We start from the raw sequence: 26,843 nt of genomic DNA, 5'->3' as shown, positions 1-26,843 counted from the left end.
AAACATTCCTCATCTGTGAGAGCTTCTGATAAATTTGGGGTCAGTCCTATACTGTTTATTGTTGGCAAATAGTGAGTACATTGAAATGAAAGGACTGGATACGTTTGATGTTTGAGGTTTAGCTATTCCCCAAAGTTCAAGTCCGTAGGTCCAGATTGGTCTGAGTGCAGTCTTATAAATTAAAAGTTTGTTTTCTATTGAGAGATGAGAGTTCCGGCTGAGCAATCGGTATAGTTGGGTTTATCGTGCATTTAATATTAAAATATTCATCTGTACAACCAAAATGAGTTTTTATTTATTTTTTTTTTAGATAAGGAGATTATAATGTTTATTTTAAATAGAAATTCATGTCCATATAGTGAAATTAATTAGTTATTACCTGCTCTGAATAAGACGATAGCTTTGAGACAAGCGAATTCGGCGGGATCGACTCCAACAGTACGGAACCTGAGGAGAGTGTCGTTGAGAGTGCGTACTTCTGCGGCGATCTGTGAAGCCTTTCCGTTGGGGAGGCCGGAGAGATGGTCTGACACGTTGAAGAGCGGGCTGGACTCCAGGGGCAGGCACCACTGCACGGCGTTAAGCAGGAATAGTTCTGACCAACACTCCTCCAGTAGAATTACCTAAGTCATTAGTTGGACATTAGTAATTGAAATTCAACTCAGAAGAAGTTAGTAGGGAGTAGGGAGTACAGTCAGAGAAAAAAAAAAACAATATTTATTGTGCCACTGGTTCGGCCTCAAACGTATGAATTGAGTCTGCAAACTGTAAAGTATTATAAACGAAAATATATATGTAGATATGAGTGGAAAGATATAGAAAATCAATATTCTAAAAATACTTACACATAGAAACAATATAATAATTTGTAAATGTTAAAGTATGAAAATTATTATATTAAAATAGACAAATATTCGAGAAAAAAAAACAGAATATTATTTACGAGTCTATGACTATTTACTTTAAATTTGTAAGATTTATAGAAAATTATTTAGTAAATTAATAAATAATCTTCTACTGGAAGAGTTTATAGATTTAATATGAATTTGGCGAATGACACAAATCTTCCTTGTTTAAGTGTGATAATTTATTTCATATACATCAACAACGTTTCGAGAATATCTCCCACCTTCAGGTTGCTATAAAACCAAATTCAACAAAACTTATAACATGTTATCCCCCCTTACTGCGAGGTGGCAGGGCAGGAAAGGTTCAAAAAACCCTATCAACATCACCTCATAACTCCATCTTCTGAAGCACCCCTCCCCCTCCCCCAACTTCTCTTTTCGACTTCTGACTGTTTTCTTATTATTTCACCATTATCTATTGTTTTTATTAATTATTATTTTTTATTTTTATCTTCTATGCGATACAACACGAGGAGGCCCTTACCTCCGAATTTAAAATAGCACCTTTTTTAGAAAGGATAACAAATAAACATAAGAGGTAACCTTAAAAAAACAAAGGTAGTAAAAGGTAAGACCCAACACGAATTACTTTTCTTTTTCACAGTAATGCACTAATTAATTCACTTTTTCTTTCTGTTTTAGAGGGATCGGAAAAAAAAAAAATTAAAACATGTACTTACAACATTACTAATATATCATATATACATCATAACAATTCATAAACTATTTACCTGATAACAAATATTTTAAATATAAAGTATAATTATCCCCTTACAATATTATTAAATATTAGCACTAATGACAAAATAAGGAGATAATTATATTTTATATTTAAAATATTTGTTATCAAGTAAATAGTTTATGAATTGTTATTATGTATATATGCTATATTTGTAATGTTGTAAGCACATGTTATAAGTTTTGTTGAATTTGGTTTTATAGGAGCCTGAAGATGAGAGATATTCTCGAAACGTCGTTTTTGATGTATATGAAATAAATTATTACACTTAAATAAGGAAGATTTTTGTCATTCACCAAATTCATATTACAATTTTTTATTTATTTTTTTTTTACCAGTTTCAAAGCATGGCGAAAACAATTATTCTGGACTCACTGGGAATACTACATCATCATTTATATTAGATCTTAGAGAGGTGTTGTCAACTCTGTGAGTCGAGGAGAGAAAAAGATTAAATAAATAATGTATTCGACTATCCTCAACACATGCTCTCTCACTCCTGAACGGTATTCTGTTTTTTGCACAGTTGATCAGCCGCTAGCAATTTTTTCGGGTTTCTCCTCAATTATTTTTAAATTTTAAGATTTCAGGGAATTTTTAACCTTTATCTTCATTTTAAAATTATAAACATATTTGAAGGTAGGCAACATCCCTGATAATGTCTGAAAAGGCAAAAATTTGGCAAGATCAATAAATTAATATATTTGAGCCATTTTTGCCTTTTTGTGTACTTATAGGCAAATATTTAATTATGAGAATAAAATAAAAAATAATAAACTGAATGAAAGAATAAATTATAGTCAGGTTGCAATTCTAGGTAGTTGGCGCACTGGGTACATAATCTTTAGCCTTTTCAGTTCTCCCCAATAATTAAAAAAAAAATTTAATTTATAATTAATTTATAAATATAAGCTTTTATAATATTAATTTTTAAGCCATAAATGCAGTTTAACATTACTTATTTTTTTAAAGAAGGAAGTTTGACTTGTGTCTTATTTAGTAAATTGTTGCAGTAGTTTGTTTATCTACCGGCCATAAAAATAATTTATTGAGTATAGTACATATTTTTTATCGAATTTCAAATCTAATTCGATAATATTTAGAATTATTGCTTATATTTTTAAGCATACTACAATAGTTAGTATTAGCTAATACTTCCCCATGTCTCTGTTAATGGCAATACTCTATGATAACCACGGGTGTTTTACAAGTCCTTCTGCTGTGACAACTTTTTTTATTATTATTATTATTATAATCTCCTTCTGGTTATTTCTGATGACCGTATACAGATACACTTGGGTGTTATGATAGATTACCCTACTGTAGCCATGGTGAGGAGTCAAGTTCTCGTTTTCATTCCGCCACAGAAATAAAAGTCAACCCCTCGGAAGGATTTTATTTTTAATTTATATATTAGATTTTTCTCAAGAATCATAATACAACAGAGATTAGAACAAAAAACAGAATATCCTGAGGTTGGGTGAACATGAAACGTCGTGAGAAGCTATGTAATTAAAAGAAAAGAATAATGGAATGCTCGTTGATGGGAGATTTTTTTTACTTAGATGATATCTCAGGCGGAAATAATATAATCAAAGATTGAAACATTGGTACAAAATAGAAATAAGTTTTTTAAATATCACGAGATTTTCATCTCTGATCGCCCGTCCCCCTGACACCATTAAGGATTAGGTTTTATTTATTTCAAATCGATATTACATATTGATGTAATGCCACATTAGGCTTATTTCTTCTATACAGCTAAGTCTCGTACCTGATCCCTGAAGGGTAGGGAGGCGAATGAAGGAAGGTTCTTGGCCCACTTGACGGCCATGAAGAGGAGGCGGGCTGAAGTCTCGTAGACAGTCTCGTGAGGTGGAGGAGGATACAATGCTGGTTCTACCGATGGTTCTTCATTGGTAACATCTATGCTGTCTTCTGCAATATAACATAACATTATTGGCTTTAAATTCAGAATTGCATTTACAGATATAGTTTCATTTCAAATTATATGTACACACAAGACTGAAACGACAAGTACTCCTCGTAGATTCCAATTGCTATAACACTTACTTTACAAACGCTCTAAACTTCCTAATCAGACCAATTTGGACACTTGGAATTGAGCTCTGGGGCTCCACCAAACCATCAAATTCTTCCCGCATCCAATCGTTACAATCCAAAATCCTACGTAAAATCCTTGATGCTCCTTATTACGTCACAAATAAACTCATTCACAAAGACCTTAACATCCCATTCGTTGCAGATTTGGCCCAAAACAGATATGCGTCTTTTCATTCCAAACTCCTTAACCATCCTAACCTATTAATTCTTAATCTTTCATCCTTAACAATCCCTGATAATTTTCCGAGGGGTCTGAAAAGAAGATGGCCACGGGACCTTCTAATTTAAATTAATGTTTGAAGTCCCACCAATGGGTGGTTCCTTCCCAAGATTTTCAAGTGTATATGAAACATACTACATATTAACCTATTGTATAAGTTTGTACAGTTGTAAATTACATTAAATAAATAATTAAAAAAAAAAAATTATATGTATATTTATCATAAGTTTAATTCTTTCAATGAAGACCTATATTGCTTGTTGGAATGTCAAAATTTATTTAACGGAGCCTCTGTGAAATAAATATTGAATAAGCCAGGTGGGATTCGAACTCACAACCTTTGAACCAAGCACTCTAGGATGCTCCCCTCAACTTGCTTGGACATCAAGTCCTCTACACATATAATTTAAATTTTGTTCAATACATAATAATTGTGAAATGTTAATTGACCTTTTTACGGCCATGATTAATAAGGTAAACTTCATACCATCATCTTCGTCTTCTTTTGAAGATGGTTGTGGTGTGGAAACAGGTTGGTAACTGGACATGGTACTCGGTTCATCCTCCTTCTTTTGAGGCGAAGGCAGGCCCAAGCTGTACTGAATTGGCCCTAACCCAAGTCCAACTGGTGCTGGTCTGAAAGCAGAACATTCAGTCTCTTTAATAATTTTCCAGAAATGATTGTTGAACTAAATACGCAGTTATAAAAGTGGTAAAAAAAAAAATTGTTGAAATGAACATTAAAAATAACGTAAGAAACTAAGAATGTTGCTAAAATGTTATTGAACGAGAATAAAAGTTTTACATCATAATATAAGCTGGTATGTTTCAAGTGGTAACCTGTATATTAGTGTCGGTCCACTCATATCAAGAACGCCAAAGAATGATCGGCGGGGTACATGATTGGAACTATAACGAATACATGTAAGACTGGTCATTACAATAATTTGTTAGCAGAGTAAACTGAATAATGTTTGTATGAGATATAGTCTCTAATTAGTATCTAATAGATATTTTTTTCCGACAGGGATGGTAGGATATGAAGGAGGATATTGAGGTAGACAGGTCTAGAGTTGGTTGAGTACGACCTCCTGACCCTTGCTCCGATTCTGTCCGGGCCATTCCACCCTGGCGAGTCCTTCCACACCGGCGCCTCCTCCCCGCTCCGACACCTCGCTTCTCCGCCAACCACAACCTTAACAATTAGTCTCCTATCTGTTCTCAGATTTGATCCTCAACACTAGCTTATTTTGTCTAAAAACGCCAAACATACATGACTAAATACTAAATATCATTAATTTATTTCCTCAATTACAAGAAAAAACAGAAAAAAGTTTTGAGATATCATAAAAACGGGACCTTTGCAGTACAGTGATACTTCCAATAATGGAAAACAACCCTTGTTGCGTATCTGTAATGGGTCCTAGAGTAGATGTTTCGTTCAATTCGTAAATATTTTTGGCATGGTTGTAATTTTATTGTAGAATAAATGCATAAAAGGAATTCTAATAAATAGTATTAATAAAGGAATCTGACATTTTTAATAGTATATACAACTTTTAGAAGAGGGGTAAGTGGGTAGAAACCCGATATTGACAAAGCCTTTGAAGACTAAAGAAGAAAAATCTGATACCCTAAATTATGTCTGATTTGGTAAAAACATGTTTTTCTCAAAATAACGCACTTTTAACTGTCAATAAAGATGGCAACTGACTGTTGGCCAGTAAAGTGGTGGGAAATGCCAGGCACAACTTTTTATTTTTTAAATATTTTCTCGTTTTGTAAAATTGATATTATTTCTACAAAATAAAAACAGTTACTAATAATTATTTACACTATAAAAATAGAAGTTATGAGTAACCATGCACAATTTTTATAATATCGTAGTGCAAAATCCAGGAAAAAATTCCTGATAAGAACTTTCAGTTTGCCTCTGACCCCTCCACCAATTACTAACGTCTTCTCTCTTGATTTAATTTTTTTACCGATATAGTAATTTTTCAACCCACTTTAAAACATTATGGGTCTAAATTGCTCTTTCTGCACTGAAAAATAAACTTGATATTTTGTTTTACTTAAATAAATTACTGGGTTGCCCGTGCCAATTCCGACCCCCTTCCCTCGAGTGCCTTGTGTCCCCACAGTGGGGGTACCAACTATCAAAGAATGAACTTGAGCTAACAGAAACACCAGGACCCTTTGCAACATACAAAATTCTGTACCTACAAATGCAAAATAAACGTGTGCAAAAGTAGTGGCCGCAAAAGAAAAATTTTTTTTTTTGGCATTGATAATATTGAATTAAAAGTTGGAATGACGTGAAATCCAAATACCTGACCAGATAGTTAATCCTCCAGGTGACATAAAGGGTTGAGTGTTTGAATAGTCCAAAGTTGTAATTCTTTCCTAACGGTTGGAGGACTCGTAATTCTAACCATTCTCTTTCATAGGTAAGAACCCTGACCGACAACACGACGCCCAGCAGTCTGAACCATTTTAATGAACAATGCCTGGCCTTGAACTATAATTTATAAACTTGTCGCTTATAATTAATTAGTAAATAATGCGCAAAATTGCTTAAATAAACCATCTTATAAGACACAAATCAATGTATTAATAACATAAAAAAAAAATTAAAAAGTGTATAAATAAAAAAACTTAAGATGAAATGACATTTATTCAATAGGTCGAATTTTTGCGATATATCAACGCATTATAGCGCAAAAGCTGTGCAACTGACGAAAATAAGTATTGAGTTAAATTTGTAATAAATCCTTTAATTTTATATGTGATTTTTTACCGTAGAGTCAACACTTCTTCGAGATATAATAAAAAAAGTGTAATTGTTGCGTTTTTTTATTTTTTTTAAATTTTCTAAATAGCGCATTATAAGTTCGAGGTGGAAAACCCAGAATCTCATTCACTATCCCCAATAAACACAAAGAGCCGTTTCTTAAAAAACATTTTTATTTAAAATATTTTTTTTATATCACCATTTACGTGCCTAACCTGTTCACTGGACGAGAGATATAAATTTGAGGACAGCGTTAGATCTTCAAGATTCAGCACTGTTCTTTAAGCCTCATTATTATTTAAGTTTAAAACATAATCGCATATGACTATATGAGCTATTTGAGGAAACCAATGTTGTAAATATCATTAGGCTCGGAAGACTTTGCTGGGCTGGACATTTCTTCAGGATGAACAGTGAATACATCCCGAGGAGAATTCTGAACGGATAACTTTACCGAACTAGAGCAGGTTGATGGCCTAAACTGGGGATGCTGCGTTTCTAATTATGCCAGAGTCATGCTGAACCAAAGAAACTGGACAGTTGCACCTCTGGACCAGAAGAGGAAGCCCGATGTACATACCAGACTCCAGAACCAGAGTAGTAGAAGAATTAAGTTCTAGTGATTGGTAATTTTAAAGACATTAAGCACTAAATGAAAAATAAGAAATAAAATTAAATTCCGATGTTTCAGCTTGCATCTACAGCTGAAACACAACTTAAAAGTGTAACAATATTTGATGCAATTTTTAAATTCAGAATTTCATTTGTTTGGGGTAGAATATTTGAAGCACTGCCTTCAATTTCTGAAATCTTTTGATACTAAATTTCAATATTATTATATATTGTCTCCTATTTTAATACCTTGATTTTAGAAGAACAAGCTTTTATATTAGCGACATTTTTACCAATTCAAAATATTATCCACACTCCTTTTCTTTAGAGTAAGTACGCACTTGTGTCTATATTAGGACTTTCGATTTTTTTTTTAAATCACAAGATGAACCCACTAATTATGTTTCAGGTATTTCTGTAAATACGAATATCATGAAAATAGAAATGTTTCAATTCTTTCTCTTCAAAAGTAAATTATCAATAACCCACAAAACTCTGCTTTTTTAAATTATAGTCTATACTTGCCTTGTTTTTATTTTTCATTACTTTACTTTTTTTTTTTCTATACGACTTTTCAGGATTGAATTTTCTGTTCAGAAATCGAAGAATTATTGAGGGAAGAATTTTATATTTAATTGGTGGAAGGACTTTGCCCTGTTCTCATATGATATCAGAGTTATTCTTTTAAGACAAATTGAATTTAAAAGTGATTTTAATACATTAAAGAAATAGGCATTTGTAGAAAGAAACAGGTAGGAGTTATTATATTGGACGAGGAGGAGGGGGAGGGGGTAGGGGGTAGGTTAGGGTGGGGGAGAAAGCGGCTGATCAATATCCCCCTCCACCTCACCGTTCCCGCACCAACACCTCTTGTGGCTCAATTAACAGCTCACATCTAACCCATCAAACAGTCTAATTCAAATACATTAATATTATTTATTTATTCTATTAACAATTTATCAACATTTTTTTCTATAAGCACCAGAAAAATAAGAAACATTTTAAAATCACTACCTGACACTGGAGATTGAAAAAAAAAATTTCAATTTCAATTAAAAAAGTGATTCTCTTAATAAAAATTAGAAATTAAAATTTATTGTAACACTGCATACATACAGTACTGTTGGTGCTGACATCAATACTTGTATTTCTGGAATATAGGATCGAAATACATGGCTTTCAAAGCCGGTGGACAAAATTCAGTTATTTTACCCCAATTTTTTATTACTGTAATAAAAAATATGTACAATTACTAATCGAAATTGATGAGTCTGCGTAATGTTAAGTATAGTTAGTGAGAATAAAAAATAGAAGCTTTTAAAACGTTAACAATAATTTTATTTATGTTATTTTTTCTTTCGGAACTCCATAGCTTTAACACTACCTACAACACTATAAAACATAATAATCATTTAAATTAGAGTAAATTTTCTAAAATATGAGTTCTATATGAGATCATAACATTAAAAAAAAGGAAATCCTTCCCCGCCGGAACCGCCCCGATAATACCCTCGGGAAGCGACGGCCCTATATCACTTTTGAAATATTAGCTTAAAACGGGAAGAGGAGTCTTTAAGATAGTTAAATTAAGCAAAATTTAAAAAGCGCATGAAATTGAAAAATGGCGTTAATTAGTAACAAAAATTGCAGCTATTTCTGTTTTATTATTGTTGGGACAAGGATGATTTGAAAAAAAAAATTGAATAAAAAGGGAATAAACTGTAATTTCATTGCATAGACAGTCTGTATGTTTTTACTAATGTTTACATTTATGTGGAAATATGGAAATTCCATTTTATTATTCTGTTAAAATGAGAATAGGTTTGTTGATTTTTATTGTTTATCCTCGAATTTTAAAATTTACCTAGATGGGACAAGGCACTTTTTATTCGACAAGGACTTCCTTTTAATAAATTACTTTGTATTTATTCAATACTGATAATATTAATCTATATGAAATCTATTAATTTTATAATTTATATAAAATAAAGTACAGGAGAAAAATATGTAATATCGATGAACGCTCAGTTTTCAAAAATAAAAAAAATAAAAAATTATAATAATAAAATAATTTAATTTTTTTACATTTAAAGTATTTTGAAATAAACTTCTATGAAATATGGATTTTCATTCAAGAAAACAAATATAATTGTGAACTTACTTTTTTATTATTAAATAAGTTAATTATTAGTATTAATTTATTGTCAAATCATTTACTCTTTTTTTTAAATTTTATTATATTGATCAACCTTACACACCAACTACCGCGAATCAAATATACGATTTCATTAATAACGAGGTTTAGAAAAGATGGAACTAACATATTAGTATTATTAGAAATAATAACTGAAAAATTACTTTTCATTGTTCAAAACTACTTCACTCTTCTTCAATTAATTATTACATGTTGAAATTGTTCTAGGGATAAAATTAAAGTAAATAGATTAACAATCACAAATAATTGTATAAATAATTACAATGAAAAATGGAAGCTTTTAAAAACCATTTAATAATAAGTGAATCATCCTGTATAAATCAAATATCGAGTTTAGAACTGTTTTTAATTATTTTTTGAAAAATGATTATTTATAGTTTAATTTCTTTTTTTTTTTATTGTAAATCTAATCCTCAAAATAAACCATAAAATTGACATTTTAAAAAAAAATAATTAAAACAAATACTAACCTCAATATTTGATTTAAATTTTTCTAATACAGGGTGATTGACTTGTGAATCTCATAACCCAGTGGGAAATAATACAAGTACCTTCTAATAAAAAAAAATTGAAATTTTTAATTTCTCAATACTGCCTGTATCGTAGATAATTTAATTCTTATAATTTTGTCTATAAGCCCCATTTTTGTTTTGTGATAATTTATTACTATCTTGCTACATGTTTTGTGATAAATCATTATTATCTGCTTTAAAAAACAATGACGTCACCATTTTAAGGTAAATTATATTTCATTCGAAAATGACCTAGACTAAGGAGCGGATATAAATTAATTGAAAATACTGCATATTTTGGGGCAAAGTATATAATATAATAATAAGTATAGGGGCAAGATATAATACGATTTCTATGTTAGTACTAATAATTACTTCCATCAGCCAATTTTTATCTGGGCATAAATCCATTAACCCTATCAAATACGGGTTGTTTTAAGAAATTAATTTCGTGAGGAATTTCGATATTCATTTGCCCAAACATTGGTATCTCATTATCCCTATGTTTATATTCTGATTCACCTAAATTTATAATACAGCTTCTTATCTGTTTACCAAATGTTTTTAATTCTATAACAAGCAGTTCTGAAATTAACTATACGGTTGAAGAGTGGTAGGGATAAAAATATTTCGATTTTTTTTTTTCGACAAGGCCAAACTTCAAGCCCATGATATAAAATTAAATTTGGAACCTAATACCATAAGAAAAAAAATGTTATAATCAGAAATCCTGTAATATATAGAGGATAGTTCATATAATTTCAGTTATTTTTTCTCTGTAATTAAATATATATAAAGACAGCAGTGTTTATTCGTGTTTAATGAGAGAGAAATGAATTATTTTATAAGCAATTCTGCCCAAATATAATGGGTTGCTATAAGACACTGCATGCATCAATCTTATTTGATATAATATAAATAATTCCATAAAATAATAAATAACCAAATATAATATAATATAGCTATGAAAAGAACTAAACATTTTAAAAATATTACCCAAAAACGCCAACTGCTACAGCAGCTTCTCTGAGTGCTCGCTCATGGTCCATGTCCACAAGTGCTTCAGGCCGAATAGTCGCTGTGTTTCTAGGCTGTCGTTCATTTTGCACAGCTGTAAAAGAAATGTTCAAACTATATAAAAAATTAACTAATTAGTTAATAAATTTATTTTACTTGAATAAGTAAAAAAAAAAACTTAATACTTTTGATATTATTTTTATCTAGTTTATTTTATTATATTTTAGACCAAGGGTCCCCAAACGTTTCAGCCTGAGAGCCTAAATGGTGCAATGTCCCAAGGGCTAAATCCTGAGGTCTCACCAACCTACACATATCTAGGATCCAGATCTAGATTTACTTTAAAATAGTAAATATTTAAATACAACATTTAACAAGGTTAGGGCAAATTTCAAGTTATGGGCAAATACCTCCGAGATCTTTTGTAAGTTGAACAATATGGTTAAAATTGTTAGGAAGTTTTACATTTTGCCCCCCACCACCAATAAATTTCTATAGTAACGACTCATACTAGAAAAAAAAATTATGAACTATATCATAACTTTTCTACTAGCCATTGATGCAAATCTTGAAATCACTATTATTAAAGATTCGATCAACCGCAGCACAGTTATTGGAAATGCACGAAGAAGAACTCAAAACAAATTTAAGTTGAGTGGTTATTCTACTGTGTTGAGTTGCAACCACCCCTAACATAGGATACCGAACAGTCCAATAGACAATATTAATAGATAATGTTACTTTTAATAATATTCCTCTACCCAGATCGGACACAGTGCGATACCTTGGATTCATCTTAGACAAAAGACTTACCTGGAACCAACATACTAGACTTAAAATACAAGAACTCAACAGACGATTCAGCCAACTATACCGACTGCTCAGCCGGACCTCTCATCTCTCCCTAGAAAAGAAACTACTAATTTATAAGACTATACTCGGTCCTATCTGAACCTACGGACTTGAACTTTTTTTATTTTTTTTTTATTATATAAAAAAACAAACAAAAAAAATAAATGAGTGTAAATGTGACTAGAGATTATATTATTTTTATTATTTTATTTATTTATTTTTTCATATACATAGTTTGATTATGTTCATTTTCTTTATCCTTTTGTTAGTATATATTTTAAGAGAGATTTTATTTATTTTTATGTACTTTTTGTTTTATTATTTCTTTCATTTATTTATTTATTTTCATTCTTATTTTATTTTATTTTAGTATGAATGTGATCATTCTCCACTAATACCTATTGCACACAATAGTGTGGAAGATTGTAATATCTATCAATTAAATAAAGTTTAGAAGTATTTAATAATAATAAAAAAAAATAGATAATTATTTGAGCCTAGTCGAATCCATTTTCGACCCACAGAAAGTAATGGTATGGATGTATTTTTAAATATTTGTAAATAGAACTGAAAAAAAAATTGGTGTGCACACGTCTCACATCATTCACACACCACCGTTCTTCGTGTAGAAATTAGTTTATGCTCAAACAGACATACTGTTCGTACCAAACGGTTCTTCTCGTAGAACGAATATTTTTGACGATATTTCACAAAATGAGATAATTACGACATTTTTCGACTTTTGTGAGAAAATTGTCAATGTCTGGAGAGCAGTATCTAAGAAAAATAATATATATACTGAAAAAAACATATATCTATTGTGTTAGAATTTCTAAATAAGTCATCACAATAAAGCCAAAATTAAACGAGAAATAATGAATATAAAATATCGGATGGATTTACTAAATCAAAAAATAAAAACAAATAAATCTTTTATTATTAGGAGCCTAAACCTTCGAATTCCTTTCGTATCCAATATCCTTCGTAAAATCCTCAATGCTCCTTACTTTGTCACAAATAAAATCATCCCTAAAGATCTTAATGTTTCCTATGTAACTGATCTAGCCAGAACAAGATTTCAATCCTTCCGTTACAAACTCCCAAACCACACAAATCCATTAATTTCTAATATTGCTTCCTCTTTCATCTCTGACAATTCTCCGAGGCGCCTGAAAAGAAGATGGCCTCGAGATCTTATATTGTAAAAATGTTTTTAGAGTGCCACTAATGTGTAGTTTATCTACATGCCTGTATATTTCTACATACCTCTTTTAAATTTGAAAAAAAAAATTCTGGGATTGTGTGACTCTGAATTATTTTTTCTTGAGACAATGCGTTTGCGGATTTTATTCACCTTTTCATTTTTTCTTAAACATCTTTATTTGTTTCAGATTTTTAGTGTTTTCAATAAAATTATTTATTCCATAAATAATAAATTCTGTTTTTCATTCGATTGTCTATGCCTTTCTACAGAAGGATTGAGATATGACAAGCCGTAGGAAGGTTTCATCCCCAATTTGGATATAGCTATCAACAGTTGCCTGAGCGGTGAGGTTGGCCCGAGGCGATCAAAGTAACGAACAGGCGGCTCGGCACTTTGAGTATTCAAATGCTTTGAGGCCACGCGACGGCACTAATGACCCCAACACCGCTTTAAACTAACTTGGCCATTATTTACGCCGCCCGCAACTTACACATCGTCCTCATTAAAATATCTCCTTCCGCAACTGAGTCATTGTCTCCTACAAAAGCGTTTGCTCACCATAGCATTGTAATCTTTGAAGGCTAACCCCAGTCCAAATACCACCAGCAAGGACAAACTCCTAACCCTCATTGACAAATATTTCATCGTTTCACATGGAAAGATCTATTACACCTGTCTCTTTTTTTAAAAATATTTTAATATTTGTTATATAGGGAAATTTTTTGATCAAATGAAATAGGGGTTGTGAAATAGAAGGGAAAGAAAAAAAAAAAAAAGGAATAAATCGAAAAACTTGTAGTTAGTTTGTAGACTGGTATTAATTGTAAAAGAAAACTGTGGAAGAAAATAAAATGTTATCTATCTATTATATTATATCATGTAAAAATATGTAACTTATATTTGTCCAGTCACGGATTGATCAGTATGCTGTGTAATGTAGCAACCCGGTGTATTTGGGCAGCATGAATGAATAAAGTAGTTCTTTCACTCTCCTATTACTTTATTACCAGATCGGCCCTCGTTGGCCTTAGACTGTCTTTGTAACATTTTGTAAGTTATTTTTTACAGTTGATAGTGGGAGGGGGGGGGGCTGAGTATAGTCTCGTGCAAGAGGCATCTTATACATGTACTTCCTTATTTATAGGATAAATTTACCTATTGTAATATTAGATATGAGACTAGCTGTTTCTGTCACTTTACCCATGTATATATTAGGGGTATTCATTATGTTATGTTATATTTAAAATGTTTTAAGGATTGTGAGCAGCCCTATTTACAGTCCTGTTAAATGGTAAAAGCATAAGAGATCCTAGCGGATTTTTCGAGCAAATTGTTTTATAACCTTTCCTCCCAAACCTTCATGTTATTGTTTACTTTTAAGTTTTGATTAAAATAATTTATTATGAAATGCCTAATTTGAAGGAAAAGTGGAAGTTTGGTTACAGAGTGCCTTGTTGATCTTCTAACTTGTGAGGAAGAGAATCAAGAAGTGCTAATTGACAACTATCATTACATTGTTATCATTGTCTTCCATTGCTTTATTAGATTTAAAAACATACAAAACAATACTAATACACAAACTACGAGCAAGCAACCAAACAGAACTACAAACAAAATTGTGACGAGCTCAGCTGGTCTGTTGCATGACGTTATTCTCCATTTAGCATACCTAGTAACAGACTCTCAACCATGTTATATGTTATATCGTTTTAACATGGTAAAAGAAGGAAATATTTCTCCATTTAACACGCTTTAATATGTTAAACTAAAGATCATGAATACCCCTATTATAAAAAAATCTTACCCTTCCTAAGGGTAGGCCTAGGAAGTGGGGATACTTTTTTCTATACCTGCCTTTCCCTTTTCCAACTTGTTTGCTATGTTTTAGTCTGACAGGTGAACCCCCTCATGTTTATTATTTGTGTTTATCAATTTTCTTAATACCTCCCTTTTACATATACTGTACCTCACCTATACCATATCTACTTCACCTATCTGTTCTACCTTATACATCTACCTCTTTACCATATTTATAACTAATTTTAATGAGTAGACTCCTGCAATATAATAGTCTAGATCTTTTTTTGATCTCCATTCTTTATGTTATATGCCACCGCTCCTGTAACTGTTGTTATTGGAATTTCGTAAATCGTTTTTTTTTATGTAATCCTCTATCCATTCCACTTGCAGTTCACGATGCAATTGGCTCTTACGTATAAAACAGAGGGAATCCTCAGAATCTTGTTTTGGATTTTTTTTTCTTTTCGTACAGAATGCTCCTCCCCACACTTCATAGCCATACATTTGCAATGATCTGACCATTGTTTTTATAAATGTGAGCAGTTCTATTTTGTTCTTACGCCGGTCTACATGAATTTTGGGTCTGGGTTCTTTTTAAATTTTGATTCTTTCCACGCAATAAGAAAAAAAAACCCTATGTGTAATACTAAAAAATGGATTAACCACATAAAACTTTTTACTTTTGTTAAACTAGAATGATATTCCGATTATTCCATAACAACGCTTTTGGCAGAATAGCCTGTAATTACTTTTTTAAAGTCGATAAAATTTGCTACTAATTGGAACCAAACTATCCTTCTGTGCGACTTTTCTCTTCTATAATACACCTTTCCAAGCATTGATCATTTTTCCCCAAAAGTTGAAAATTGTTTTAATTGTCTCTTTTTTTTGTGAAATATCATCAAAAATACTCGTTCTACAAGAACATTAATGAGACAAAAATTTGAATTAAATTTAATCGGTTTTTATTAAAGCCGATTTATGGATGTCAAGGCTCAATGGTTCTCTTAAAAATGGTTAATAATGAAAAATATTACAGAATACGAATTATTTATTTGTGTTATATACAATTTAATAATTACCACTCGGGCAGTATAAGTTTCGAATATCATCATTTTTTTCGTGTGCTATATACGTGGTTTGTATTGTTTATATATTCTGCTTGTTCGAATTGAGTTAAAAAAATTAATAACTAATTTTTCATGGTTTGAAGCCATTCTTCTACCACTAAGTCTCTACCAAATTCCATCAACCACTGAGCCATAACTAGACTTACTTTTCATCTTAATTCTCTAAGCGCGTCACATGTCTTCCGCGTGTAAATCTGAATAATATTGAATAAATCTTAATCTTTCTTCTTCTATAAGTTGATTTTGACGAGTGAAACTTTCTTGTAATAATTACAAAAAATTGCAAAAATTCCTGTTATTGACTCCACCTTCAGTAAGTGAGAGGACCTTAAATCGGATCAGACATGAAACAGAGCAATCACTCTTGATGAAGTAAGTTAGCAACGGGTAGAGAGTTATTTCAGAAATTGATCCAGGCTGCCACGACACCGTAAGTTATTTTTTCATAACTGTTACGATAATCACGTATATATGAAATGGGAAAAATTCGACATAAACAGTTAGTTATATTTTTTTTAAAAAACCTTTAGGAATTAAAATGGATATCGCAAACGACTTATTATATCCTGGTAAACAAGAAGTCGTAAATATCTTGTTTAGAAATAAAAATGATCTGTTCTTAATTTTCTATTTCTTGTTGATGTTTAATGATTTCGGCATCCCAGACTGAAATATACATTAATTATTAACAAATTACTAATAATAATCAATTAACTATTAACCTTCCTTTAAACCCTCACAAATAAACTCTTTTCGGTTAAGGCGCTGAGCTACAGTGTTCCTTACCCGCCTCACTTCCAAGACACACGGGTTTTCATCTTTTGTGGATAAAAGCAACTTATTTCCTGGGATTATTTTTTAAAAAGCCACAAATAAATAACCAGCGGTTTCTTGTTTTTTTTTTGTTTGTTGTTATATATTTCTATTTCCTTTTAAATAAGTATTCATCAACGGAACAGGAACTTTCAAATTAAGCGTCACAGAATTAGTAATTATTTATAATGAATCAGTGATTTTTTTCTCCAACTCCTTGAGCATGTAAAGAAATGTTGCTATGGGTTACATTAGTGGAACACAAAACAAATCAAATTGATTGAAATTGAAAAAAAATTTAAACATAGTGCTCAATATGATTTCTTTTATTTCCTGAGGCACTTTTGATGAATAGTGAAATAAATTTATGAAAAAATATAAAGGCACAAAACAATTTATTCCTTCTATATTTCATTAGCAAATATATCCCGTTTAGATGATTAATAGACTGAATAATATTGATAATACTATAAGTGTTTGGAACATATGTATCATGAGGCGCTAAGATTATCATTACAAACAAATTCGTTCATGATAGACTCTGATTTGAGCTTGATAAATTATTCAATTGTTTAGACTACATACTAATCGGTAATTATTAATATAATAATAATCCTAACAGTAATAAGAATCGTAACTTCCTTATTAGAGAAGAAATAGCAAGAAAAAAAGTCAAATTGAATGGAGAGTATAGTATAGTAACTAACTTTTTCTAATATCACTGAGTTCAAAGCATAAGTTTATTATAATGATTATTGCTATCGCTTAGAATTTTTTTATTTTATTATTATTTTTTGAAAGGGTCAGATACAAGAGGCTGATAGGTAAAGATACAATACGCTGGAATGGTAGAAGCATGCTCAAGGAAAGAAGATTGTCGTGACTCCTACTTGAACTCTACACAACTAATTTAATGTTACTAATGTCGTTCAATTTTTTGTAAATAATTTATGTCTTCATTTTTTATTCAAATTGTTAATATAGAAGTAATTGTTAAGTGTCAAATAGAAATTCTTTTCTTCAACTCATACCAGTGGTGTTTACGTGTGATAGCAGCCTCAAATATCTCATACAACCATCATAGTGCTCATGTGGTTGTTGCATTTCAGCAACTGTAGTGATTTGCGAGATATGGGGGTAGATAGTGATTTTTTATATTTCGACTAATTGATACAACTTCATACCATTGGAAGCAAAGTCATTACACAAACATTATTAGGTTGAATTTAGAAAACACTTATTGAAGAAGATGGAACAAAAAATCATGGACAAATCTACTTTATAATTAAGGTTATTTATGAAAAAAAGGAGTTTATTTTGTATTTTAGGAGATTCATAAAATTTTAAAAAAATCATTATTTGTATTACGATTGAATTTAATTATTTTATGCGCATCTATAGTTTTGTCTAAACCCTAAACAGCGAGTTTTGGCCGCATCATCAATTTTTTTTTATATTACAGATCAACAATGTTATATAGATGCATTTAAATTTATTAATCTAGAAATAAATGATTTTTAATGTTTTTTATATATCCTTCTTGGCTAACTATAAAGGAGATTGTTTTTAAAGTCAAAATTCGTTTTTGACCTTCCCTTTTTAGTGAGTTTCTAAAAATAGAAGTGTGCCCCCAAAGGAAAACCAATTTAGCGAAGAGTCGCCGATCTCGAAATAGGTTAGACGCGTCAGGTTGCGTTAAGGATCTACCGATTACCGTCACCTTATAGCTTCTTTGACAAGATAATCAACGCCCTTCACGGCACAGCCTCTATATTTCCTCTTATCATGTACTTCCGATCTTTAACTTTGATCCAGTTGAAAAAGAACCTATCGTTTTCAATAGTTCAATATGCTATAAATACATGTCTTTTATAATCCTATTAAGTCTTAGCTGATCATTAAAAAAAAAATACGTAATTTGTTTATTTAAAGTGATTTACAGGTAGATTGAAAATGGTTTAACCCTATTTATTCATTATTATAATAATTTTAAAAAACAGTGTTAGAGACGTACAGAATAAGTCAGTCTGCATCGATGAGTTAAAAAAAAATGTTTTGAATTTTACTCAAACAAATTTATGTCTTATCATTCAAAATATTTGGATAAAGAATAAATTATAAGTAAATAAGTAGAAGAAAAGAAAAAAATGTCAGATGAAATGAAGATTAAATGTCGATGGAGTCTAAATTTGAAGTTTGTAGTGCTTTAAAATACAACCTCTGAATAGCGGACAAACATGGGTACACATTTTTATCCTTTAATGTAGAGGTTTGAAAAATTATTATAAATTTTATACACTTAAAATAGTTCGTATAAATATGTAGAAGGAATTTAGATAGCAAACATTTGTTTAAATCAACCAGTTATTCCACTATTTACAAATTGATATTTAAAATTGGATTTTTAATTATAATTGCACAGCTAAAATATTAATAAAATTAGGAAAAATTATACATAACAAAAGTTTATACATTTAATTTATTCATTAATAATTTTAATAAAATTTCAAAAATAAAGGAAACTCTAAATAAAGGAACCATAAGTATTAATAAAATTGTCCAAGTAGATACGATCAATTTCACTAACCTGCAAAAAACAGATGACTTTGAAATGTCCATTCTTGTTTTCCTGTCACAATTTTTGGATTTCAGTCCGGTTTCTTGAGATAATCAAAACTAATATTTTACTTAAATCATTTTTTTTTTTTAACTAATTACTTTGCATATCATCGCCTACTTTTTTTATACTGATCAATAACTTCCTCTTTATTTTAATGAAAATCTTTAACGCGTTAGAGACATGTTTTCACTCAAAATATTTGACAAAAACTAAAAAAAAATATAAATAAATATTCAAATTACACAATTTTCACAGAAAGATGGGAAGACAAAAATTTGCCAAGACTCATTCCTGAATTCTTGGAACAAAGTTTGAAAAAAATCTTATACTGCTTCTTAAAAATTATTTTTGAGTAATATTATTTGTCCGGTATTTAGACTGTTCCTTAAAAACAGGTTTGAAAACCATAGTAAATTCCAGTGCCGATACATTAAAAATTGTCATAAAAGTAGAGAAAAGAGGCTTAACTTTACATACTAGGAGTTTTTAAAAACTATATTACAAATACTAGCTGAGTGGGCATCAAAATTGTTTTCCTCACTTATTTCTTTGATTTTTTTTTTTTAAATTGATTAATAATTTAAATTATTCCAGTTTGCAGCGTTTAGTCCAGATCGGTAAATAAGAACTGTACATTGCAAGATCTAGACATAAACTTTTTTGACCCCGAAATATTGCATTATCCCGATTTGAAAATTAATCATTTATTTATTTAAATTTATATAATAATCTAACATACCTTTATTCCGGTATTTTTCTGATTGCTTATTGACGATTGGGTATCCACGACCAATAGGATTAGGAGTGGCATCACGCACTCCTAAAACATCAATTATCTTTCAATACTAACAATTAAAATGTATCTCCATCAGTAAATTGTTCTAATTATGCTAATAAAACCATTCACTCATTAGACCTAATGGGTAACCCGACTTTTCACCATTTATTCAAACTTATAAGAATAAAATTGAAGAAGATAAGTTTTCTATGTTGCGCTACTGGATGAAGAATCAGTAGACGTTTAAAAATAATTAAATTGAAACAAATAGCTTTCATAAATTTATCCTTCTTATAGACGAGGTTACTGTTTTGTTTTGCTGGTCAATATAATATCCTCCACAGTATAATAAAATTGGTAAATTTTTTAAAAATAAATTTCAAACAATCATATAAAAAATACGTTTAATTATTACTTAGTGGTTTTATATATTTGAATAAAGTGAGTCAATAAAAAAATTATTGACATTTATACACCAAAATAATCGAAAATGGGTGAAGGTTGGGCGCTATTTACCCAAGTGATTCTTTTATAATCAATCGCGAGTATCTCAATACAGGAACATCTTTTCTCGATACTCTTTGTAATTTTACGACTCTGAAACACTAGTTATATATTGTTTAAATTTTCATTAAAAACATTCATTTATACACCTATTATAAATAAATTTGTATATTACAAATTCAATTCCGTACAATCTATATGAAGCGCAACCCTAATATTGAACGGTTGTGATGATTTTTGGTTCCCTAATTCCAATACTTGGGAAACCCAACCACAACCCGAAGACGGAAACCCAGGCTGCTGCAGGATATCTTGTTATAAGTTCTATTAAACTCAGTTGTAGACTGATATAAATTGTAAAAGAATACTGTGGAAAAAAAAAAATGTCATCTTTCTATTATATTGTATCATATCAAAAAATGTAATTTATAAATTTATATATGTCCGATCACGGATTGATCAGTATGCTGTGTAATGTAGCAACCCGATGTATTTGGGCAGTATGATTGAATAAATTTCTTTCTCTGCTGCTATCAGTTCTGTTATTGTCACTCTAAAATTTTAATTTCTTTTCTCTTCATCTCTTTCTTAAATAAGCTTTTTTTTCCATCAGAAGTCAATTATTTGAGAATTAATTATTTTAATCTATTCATTTTATCTTAATTTTTTTTATTTATAACATTGTATATAGTTAGGGGTATGAAACTATACGCCCCCAGAAAAAAAAATTACCTCTTACATTAACCCATGTGAGGCCCACCAGGATGATCTGGTATTAAATAAATAAATATTGATAGAAAATAAATAAATATAGATAGAAAATAAATAAATATTGATAGAACAGAGTGGTGGCACCGTTAACTAAAATACACCAGTGGATGAACACCTCATAAAACCACCTGTAATAAGCCTTCTGATGTCCTCTGGTGGAGTTTCGGGTTATTTTTGGTTTCGTCAGAATCCACTAGAGACCATCCCAAGTTAAAAGAGTTCTATGAACAACAGAAGAGGAAGCTGTTAAGGTTAAATTTTACTAACACGATTTTTAGGCACTCAAGTTGATATTGTCATAAGGTTTTCTTTACAAACTATTTTGAAAGGGTTCGTTCTTATTGAGAAAAACTTGGGTTGAATAAGTTTCAAACAATTAGGAATATCTGGTGTTCGAGCATTGGGTAAAGTTGAAGTAAAGTGATTGACGCATTGGGTTGATTCACCAATAGTATCCTTATTGTTAAATCATGCAGAGTTGGCTGTTATTTAAGCAACCGAGGGGCCGAAGGGGGTAACTACCACTCTCCCTCCTCCTCACTAGAGGTGAAAAAATTAAATTTTTTTTTAAAGAAAATAATTATAATGACTAATAAAGCACTGCTATAATAATATATAATTTTCTTTAAATTTTGGTTTCGTTTGCCTTTTCCATGCTGAAATGACAACCTGAACGACTAGCTTGCCCCTCTACTAGTTTTGATTCTGGGTATGCCATTGAAAGCAACTCACTATAATTCAATCAATTTTTTTTCTCACTATTTTTTTACTTTAAATTAATGATATATAGAGTTAATTTATGAGTTAACTATTATTACTCAAATATTTTGAAATAAAAAAGTTTTATGCAAAGGTACCCTTTGAAGATTTCGTGTTGGGGCAAGTGCGGATCATATCCTGCTCCATTTTATTATGGTCTTAATTTAATGTTGTTCCTAACGAAAATCAGAAAAAATTTGTTTGAAACAATAGAATAAAAATTTTCCTTCAGTTTCTCAAAGTTCTTGATAAAAAATTTCCATTTTTTTACTAAATAATTCAAAAACACTATCCAAATTATAGTCTCAAAACATTTATTTCATTCACACGTCCAACGTTTCGGCCAATTCGGCCATCTTCAGGGCCAATCTTAATTTACTATGAGACATATCATTTAACCATTTTTAAAAAAACTCCATACAGGCTATTCTGCCCAGGTCAAATCATTTACATCTAATATGTCAAAAATACATTAAAAATCACAGTCAAATTATTTCTCTTTTACCACTATTTATACTATTATATATGTATAAATAGTGGTAACAGAGAAATAATTTGACTGTGTTTTTATGTATTTTTGACATATTAGATATAAATGTTTTGACCTGGGCAGAATAGCCTGTATGGAGTTTTTTAAAATGGTTAAATGATATGTCTCATAGTAAATTAAGATTATCCCTGAAGATGGCCGAATTGGCCGAAACGTTGGACGTGTGAATGAAATAAATGTTTTGAGACTATAATTTGGATAGTTTTTTTGAATTATTTAGTAAAAAATTGCCAGTCTCAAGAAAGAAATTTAAAGATTATAAATTTCCATTTTATTTTTACGGATTTATAATTCATTAAATCCGTGTTACGTTTTATCCTCCATTTACTCCCTTGTCAAGAGGCAAAAATCCATAACTAAGTTACATTACGACCTATTTAAATTATTATTGCCGGTCTCGAATTTATAAGGAGCAGGATTGATGTTCTTTTCTTAAGATAATTTCGACGTAAAATCCTTGATACTCCTTATTACGTCACAAATAAACTCATTCACAACGACCTTAACACCCCATTCGTTGCAGATTTGACCCAAAACAGATATGCGTCTTTTCACTCCAAACTCCTTAACCATCCTAACCCATTAATTCTTAATCTTTCATCCTTAACAATCCCTGATAATCCTCCGAAGCGTCTGAAAAGAAGATGGCAACGGGACCTTCTAATTTAAATTAATGTTTGAAGTACCACCAATGTTTGGTTCCTTCCCAAGATTTTCAAGTGTATATGAAACATACAACATATTTACCTATTGTTTTATTTTATACAGTTGTAAATTACATTAAATAAATAATTTAAAAAAAAAAGATAATTTCAATATAAAAACTGGGAAAAAAGAAAGTCATTTACGCTCTTACCCAATAGCTTGAGGTAAGTGCGTACTTTCACCTCCATTGGGACTTTTTTTTTTATAAAATGGAACAACTAATTACTCTCAAAGTATTTCTGTACATAGGAATAATATGAGGTATTTAATAGCAAAGTTTTAATTGTCTATCATAAAAATTAAATTATCAATACCTTCAACTTTTAAATTCACCAAGGAGTGGTATCAGTGGATAGTTTAATCAATCGCTTGTCGCATTTCGTTTAAATCAAACCTCACAATTTGTTTTGTATTGTGTGACAGTTATTTTTGTAGTAATAAAGTTAAATCACTTTTCTTCAAAGCTACACTACGGATAACCAAGAAGCTGAAGCCGTATGAAATGAAAAAGCGCTCGAAAAGAAAAAGGAAACTTCCCGGTTTCCACAGGTACAGATTCCATTTTTTTTTAAATCGTCACCCTCGTGTTTTGCATGCTTTTAATCGAAAACCCCCAATGCCAATTCATCTTGATTCATCAACTCACCCCCATCAACTTCGTATATACTTCAATAATTCTGGTTCACCGTGAGAAAACCCAATACTAATTAATATTTAATGTTATAAACTTGAAATTAACTGTTATTGTTCTTTTTTTTGTGTTTTTTAATAACATTATCTCCAACGTTTTCTGTTGAGTGAAACCTGTAAACAGCAAAAACAATTAACGAAGACTGAGGAAGTGGAAGTATTGATTTGAAAGGAAGGGTTTCAGAAATAGAAAGGGGTGTAAAAGCCGTTTAGATCAATCAGTTTAAAACAAACCAATGTATTTCTAACGGATAATACGAGGGGTAACTTTCTCAAATTAAATTAAATTAAAGACTAAAATTAAAAATAACATTTAGTATTTGAGACTACCCTTCGAATGAACAATATAAAATTAAACCGATGCAATGCCTCTTGAATATGTCGAAGATAGAGATAAAACAAAAAATAAATAATATTTATTAGTTATATCTTTACAACCCTTCAATTAACCATCGGCTCCAAATTCTTACCAGTTTGACGAAACTGGGGTACTTCAAATATTCTAAATCTTCAATAGGAGCATGTTTTTGATGCCGAAAACAAAGACAGTTTTTGTAAGTTTAAGTTATCTTTTGTTTAAATAAATAAATTTTATCCTGTTTTAGTCTCAAAAATTTTATTATTTCTTTTTAAGTCCGACATTTCGGAAAATCCGGTCATCCTCAAAGACAATCTTAACACAATTTTAGAACCACATTATTTTAAAAAAACTTTATGCAGACTATTCTGCCCAGGTCATTTATATCAGTCCACAAATTACTCTAATTAGTCAATTGTTCACATTAAATTAAAAATTAAAACTATTATATCACAATCAACCTTCTTTGTTAAAACTTGTTGGATTGTTGTGATAAATTTTAACAAGGAAGGTTGACTGTGATAAATAGTTTTAATTTTATGTGAACAATTGACTAATTAGGGTAATTTGTGGACTGATATAAATGACATAGGCAGAATAGAATGCATAAAGTTGTATTTTAAATGATGTGGTTCTAAAATTGTATTAAGATTGTCTTTGAGGATGGCCGAAACGTTGGATTTATAGAGGAATAAAGAATGTTTTTAGACTAAAATAGGATCAAATTTATTTATTTAAAAAATATTACCCAGTCTCAAGAAAGTGTAAAAATTATAAATTAAGTTTTCTATGAAAAAGTATAAATAAGAATATTAAATAAATAATCAAGAATATAATTTTTTATTTTTGTTTTAACGTATTTATTCATTAAATTATTTTATTTGACTAGTACTATTGTATATTTTTTTGGTTTTTTCTTTTTGTTTTTTTTTAAACTTATTAATCCATTCAAGTGTTTCATGTAACCGGCTTTTTATTATATTTTCCTTTGAATCTATGTGTTAGGCTTATTCTCGTAAAATGTATCTATTTGTTTGTTTTTGGTAAACTGATCTACTGCTGTGATCTACTACTATGAATGATGGTCTGATCTCACATTGCCGTCTAATATTGAATTTGTTTAGTGTGTCACTGAAGAGGATCTAGGAGGGTGAATTCCGGAGAGCGAATTTGGTGATCGGGTGAATTAAAAAATTGTGAAATGGTGAAATTGGAGGATCAGAAATGAGAAAGAAAAATGAATTGAAACATTTGTATTTGTTGTACAAACCGAAATTGATTGTAAAAGGAAACTGTAGGGGAAAAAAATTGTTTGTTATATCTTATTATTATATCTCTTTATATCTGATTATACCATGTATGTGTAGTTTATATATGTCCAATTATGGATTGATAAGTATGCTGTGTGAGATAGCAACCTGATGTATTTAGGCAGCATAGATAAATAAAGTATTTCTCTTGTCTCTCTCTGTTTGAAGAAACTTATAAATGAAATTTCAAAAAAAAAAAAATGTTTACAATACTCATATTAGAATTGACGGAACACGAGCATAGCTATAAAATAAAAATATATTTGATAAATTCTACTTGTATAATTACATTATAAACAAGAAAGGAAGGCTGAATAAACGTGAAACAGTACGAATGGTGCTTGCTTTAAAAACCATAGTAGATAGTGAGAGCTTTCGAAAATTAACGATTGCGATGGAAAAATTATAAGACATACATAAATATGAGAGATCCGATTTTTTTTTTTCAAACCGTAATACAGCGGATAATGTTACTGTCTATTAGTATATGTTGGGTACGTTTATAGATTCATTATTGTCTTTTTAGTGTTTTATTATTGTAGTCTTCTAATTTTCGTATGAACGGATTGTAAGAAATGGGAACAAAAGAGGAAAAATTTTGGAATCAGGAAGTATATGAAGGTTTTAATCGTAAGAAGTTGTAAGTCAGACAACATTATTGAAATTTTGGTATACCGAGATTACGATTCTTACACAAATTTTGTGTGACCTCTGATTTCTTGCAGTCAGATCCAGAGGTGGAGCTCCAGACAGGAGCTAAATATGTATCATGGTTTATGACGTGTAGGATTAGTTGATTTTTCAGTGATAATTTGAAATGTCTAGAAAAGTATTGGGTCATTTTGGTTATGGCTTATT

At 30.3% G+C, this 26,843-nt stretch overlaps 1 protein-coding gene across 1 annotated transcript in view; it reads right to left on the bottom strand.

Moving 5' to 3' along the window:
- LOC106681634 (photoreceptor-specific nuclear receptor) overlaps positions 1-26,843 on the bottom strand; it is an 81,707-nt gene that overhangs the window by 4,603 nt on the left and 50,261 nt on the right. The window contains exons 5-8 of the mRNA XM_067049560.1: positions 11,121-11,235; positions 4,479-4,627; positions 3,422-3,585; positions 380-623 (exon numbers count right to left, since the gene is read on the bottom strand). Coding sequence (XP_066905661.1) covers positions 380-623; positions 3,422-3,585; positions 4,479-4,627; positions 11,121-11,235 — 672 coding nt within the window. The remainder of the gene's footprint in view (positions 1-379; positions 624-3,421; positions 3,586-4,478; positions 4,628-11,120; positions 11,236-26,843) is intronic.

Source organism: Halyomorpha halys, unplaced genomic scaffold (assembly GCF_000696795.3).
Source record: "Halyomorpha halys isolate HHAL.00 unplaced genomic scaffold, Hhal_1.1 Scaffold354.1, whole genome shotgun sequence".
In the NCBI taxonomy this organism is placed as follows: domain Eukaryota; kingdom Metazoa; phylum Arthropoda; class Insecta; order Hemiptera; family Pentatomidae; genus Halyomorpha; species Halyomorpha halys.
The sequence above is the reverse complement of the archived record's forward strand: the minus strand, read 5'-3'. Positions and strand labels throughout refer to the sequence as shown.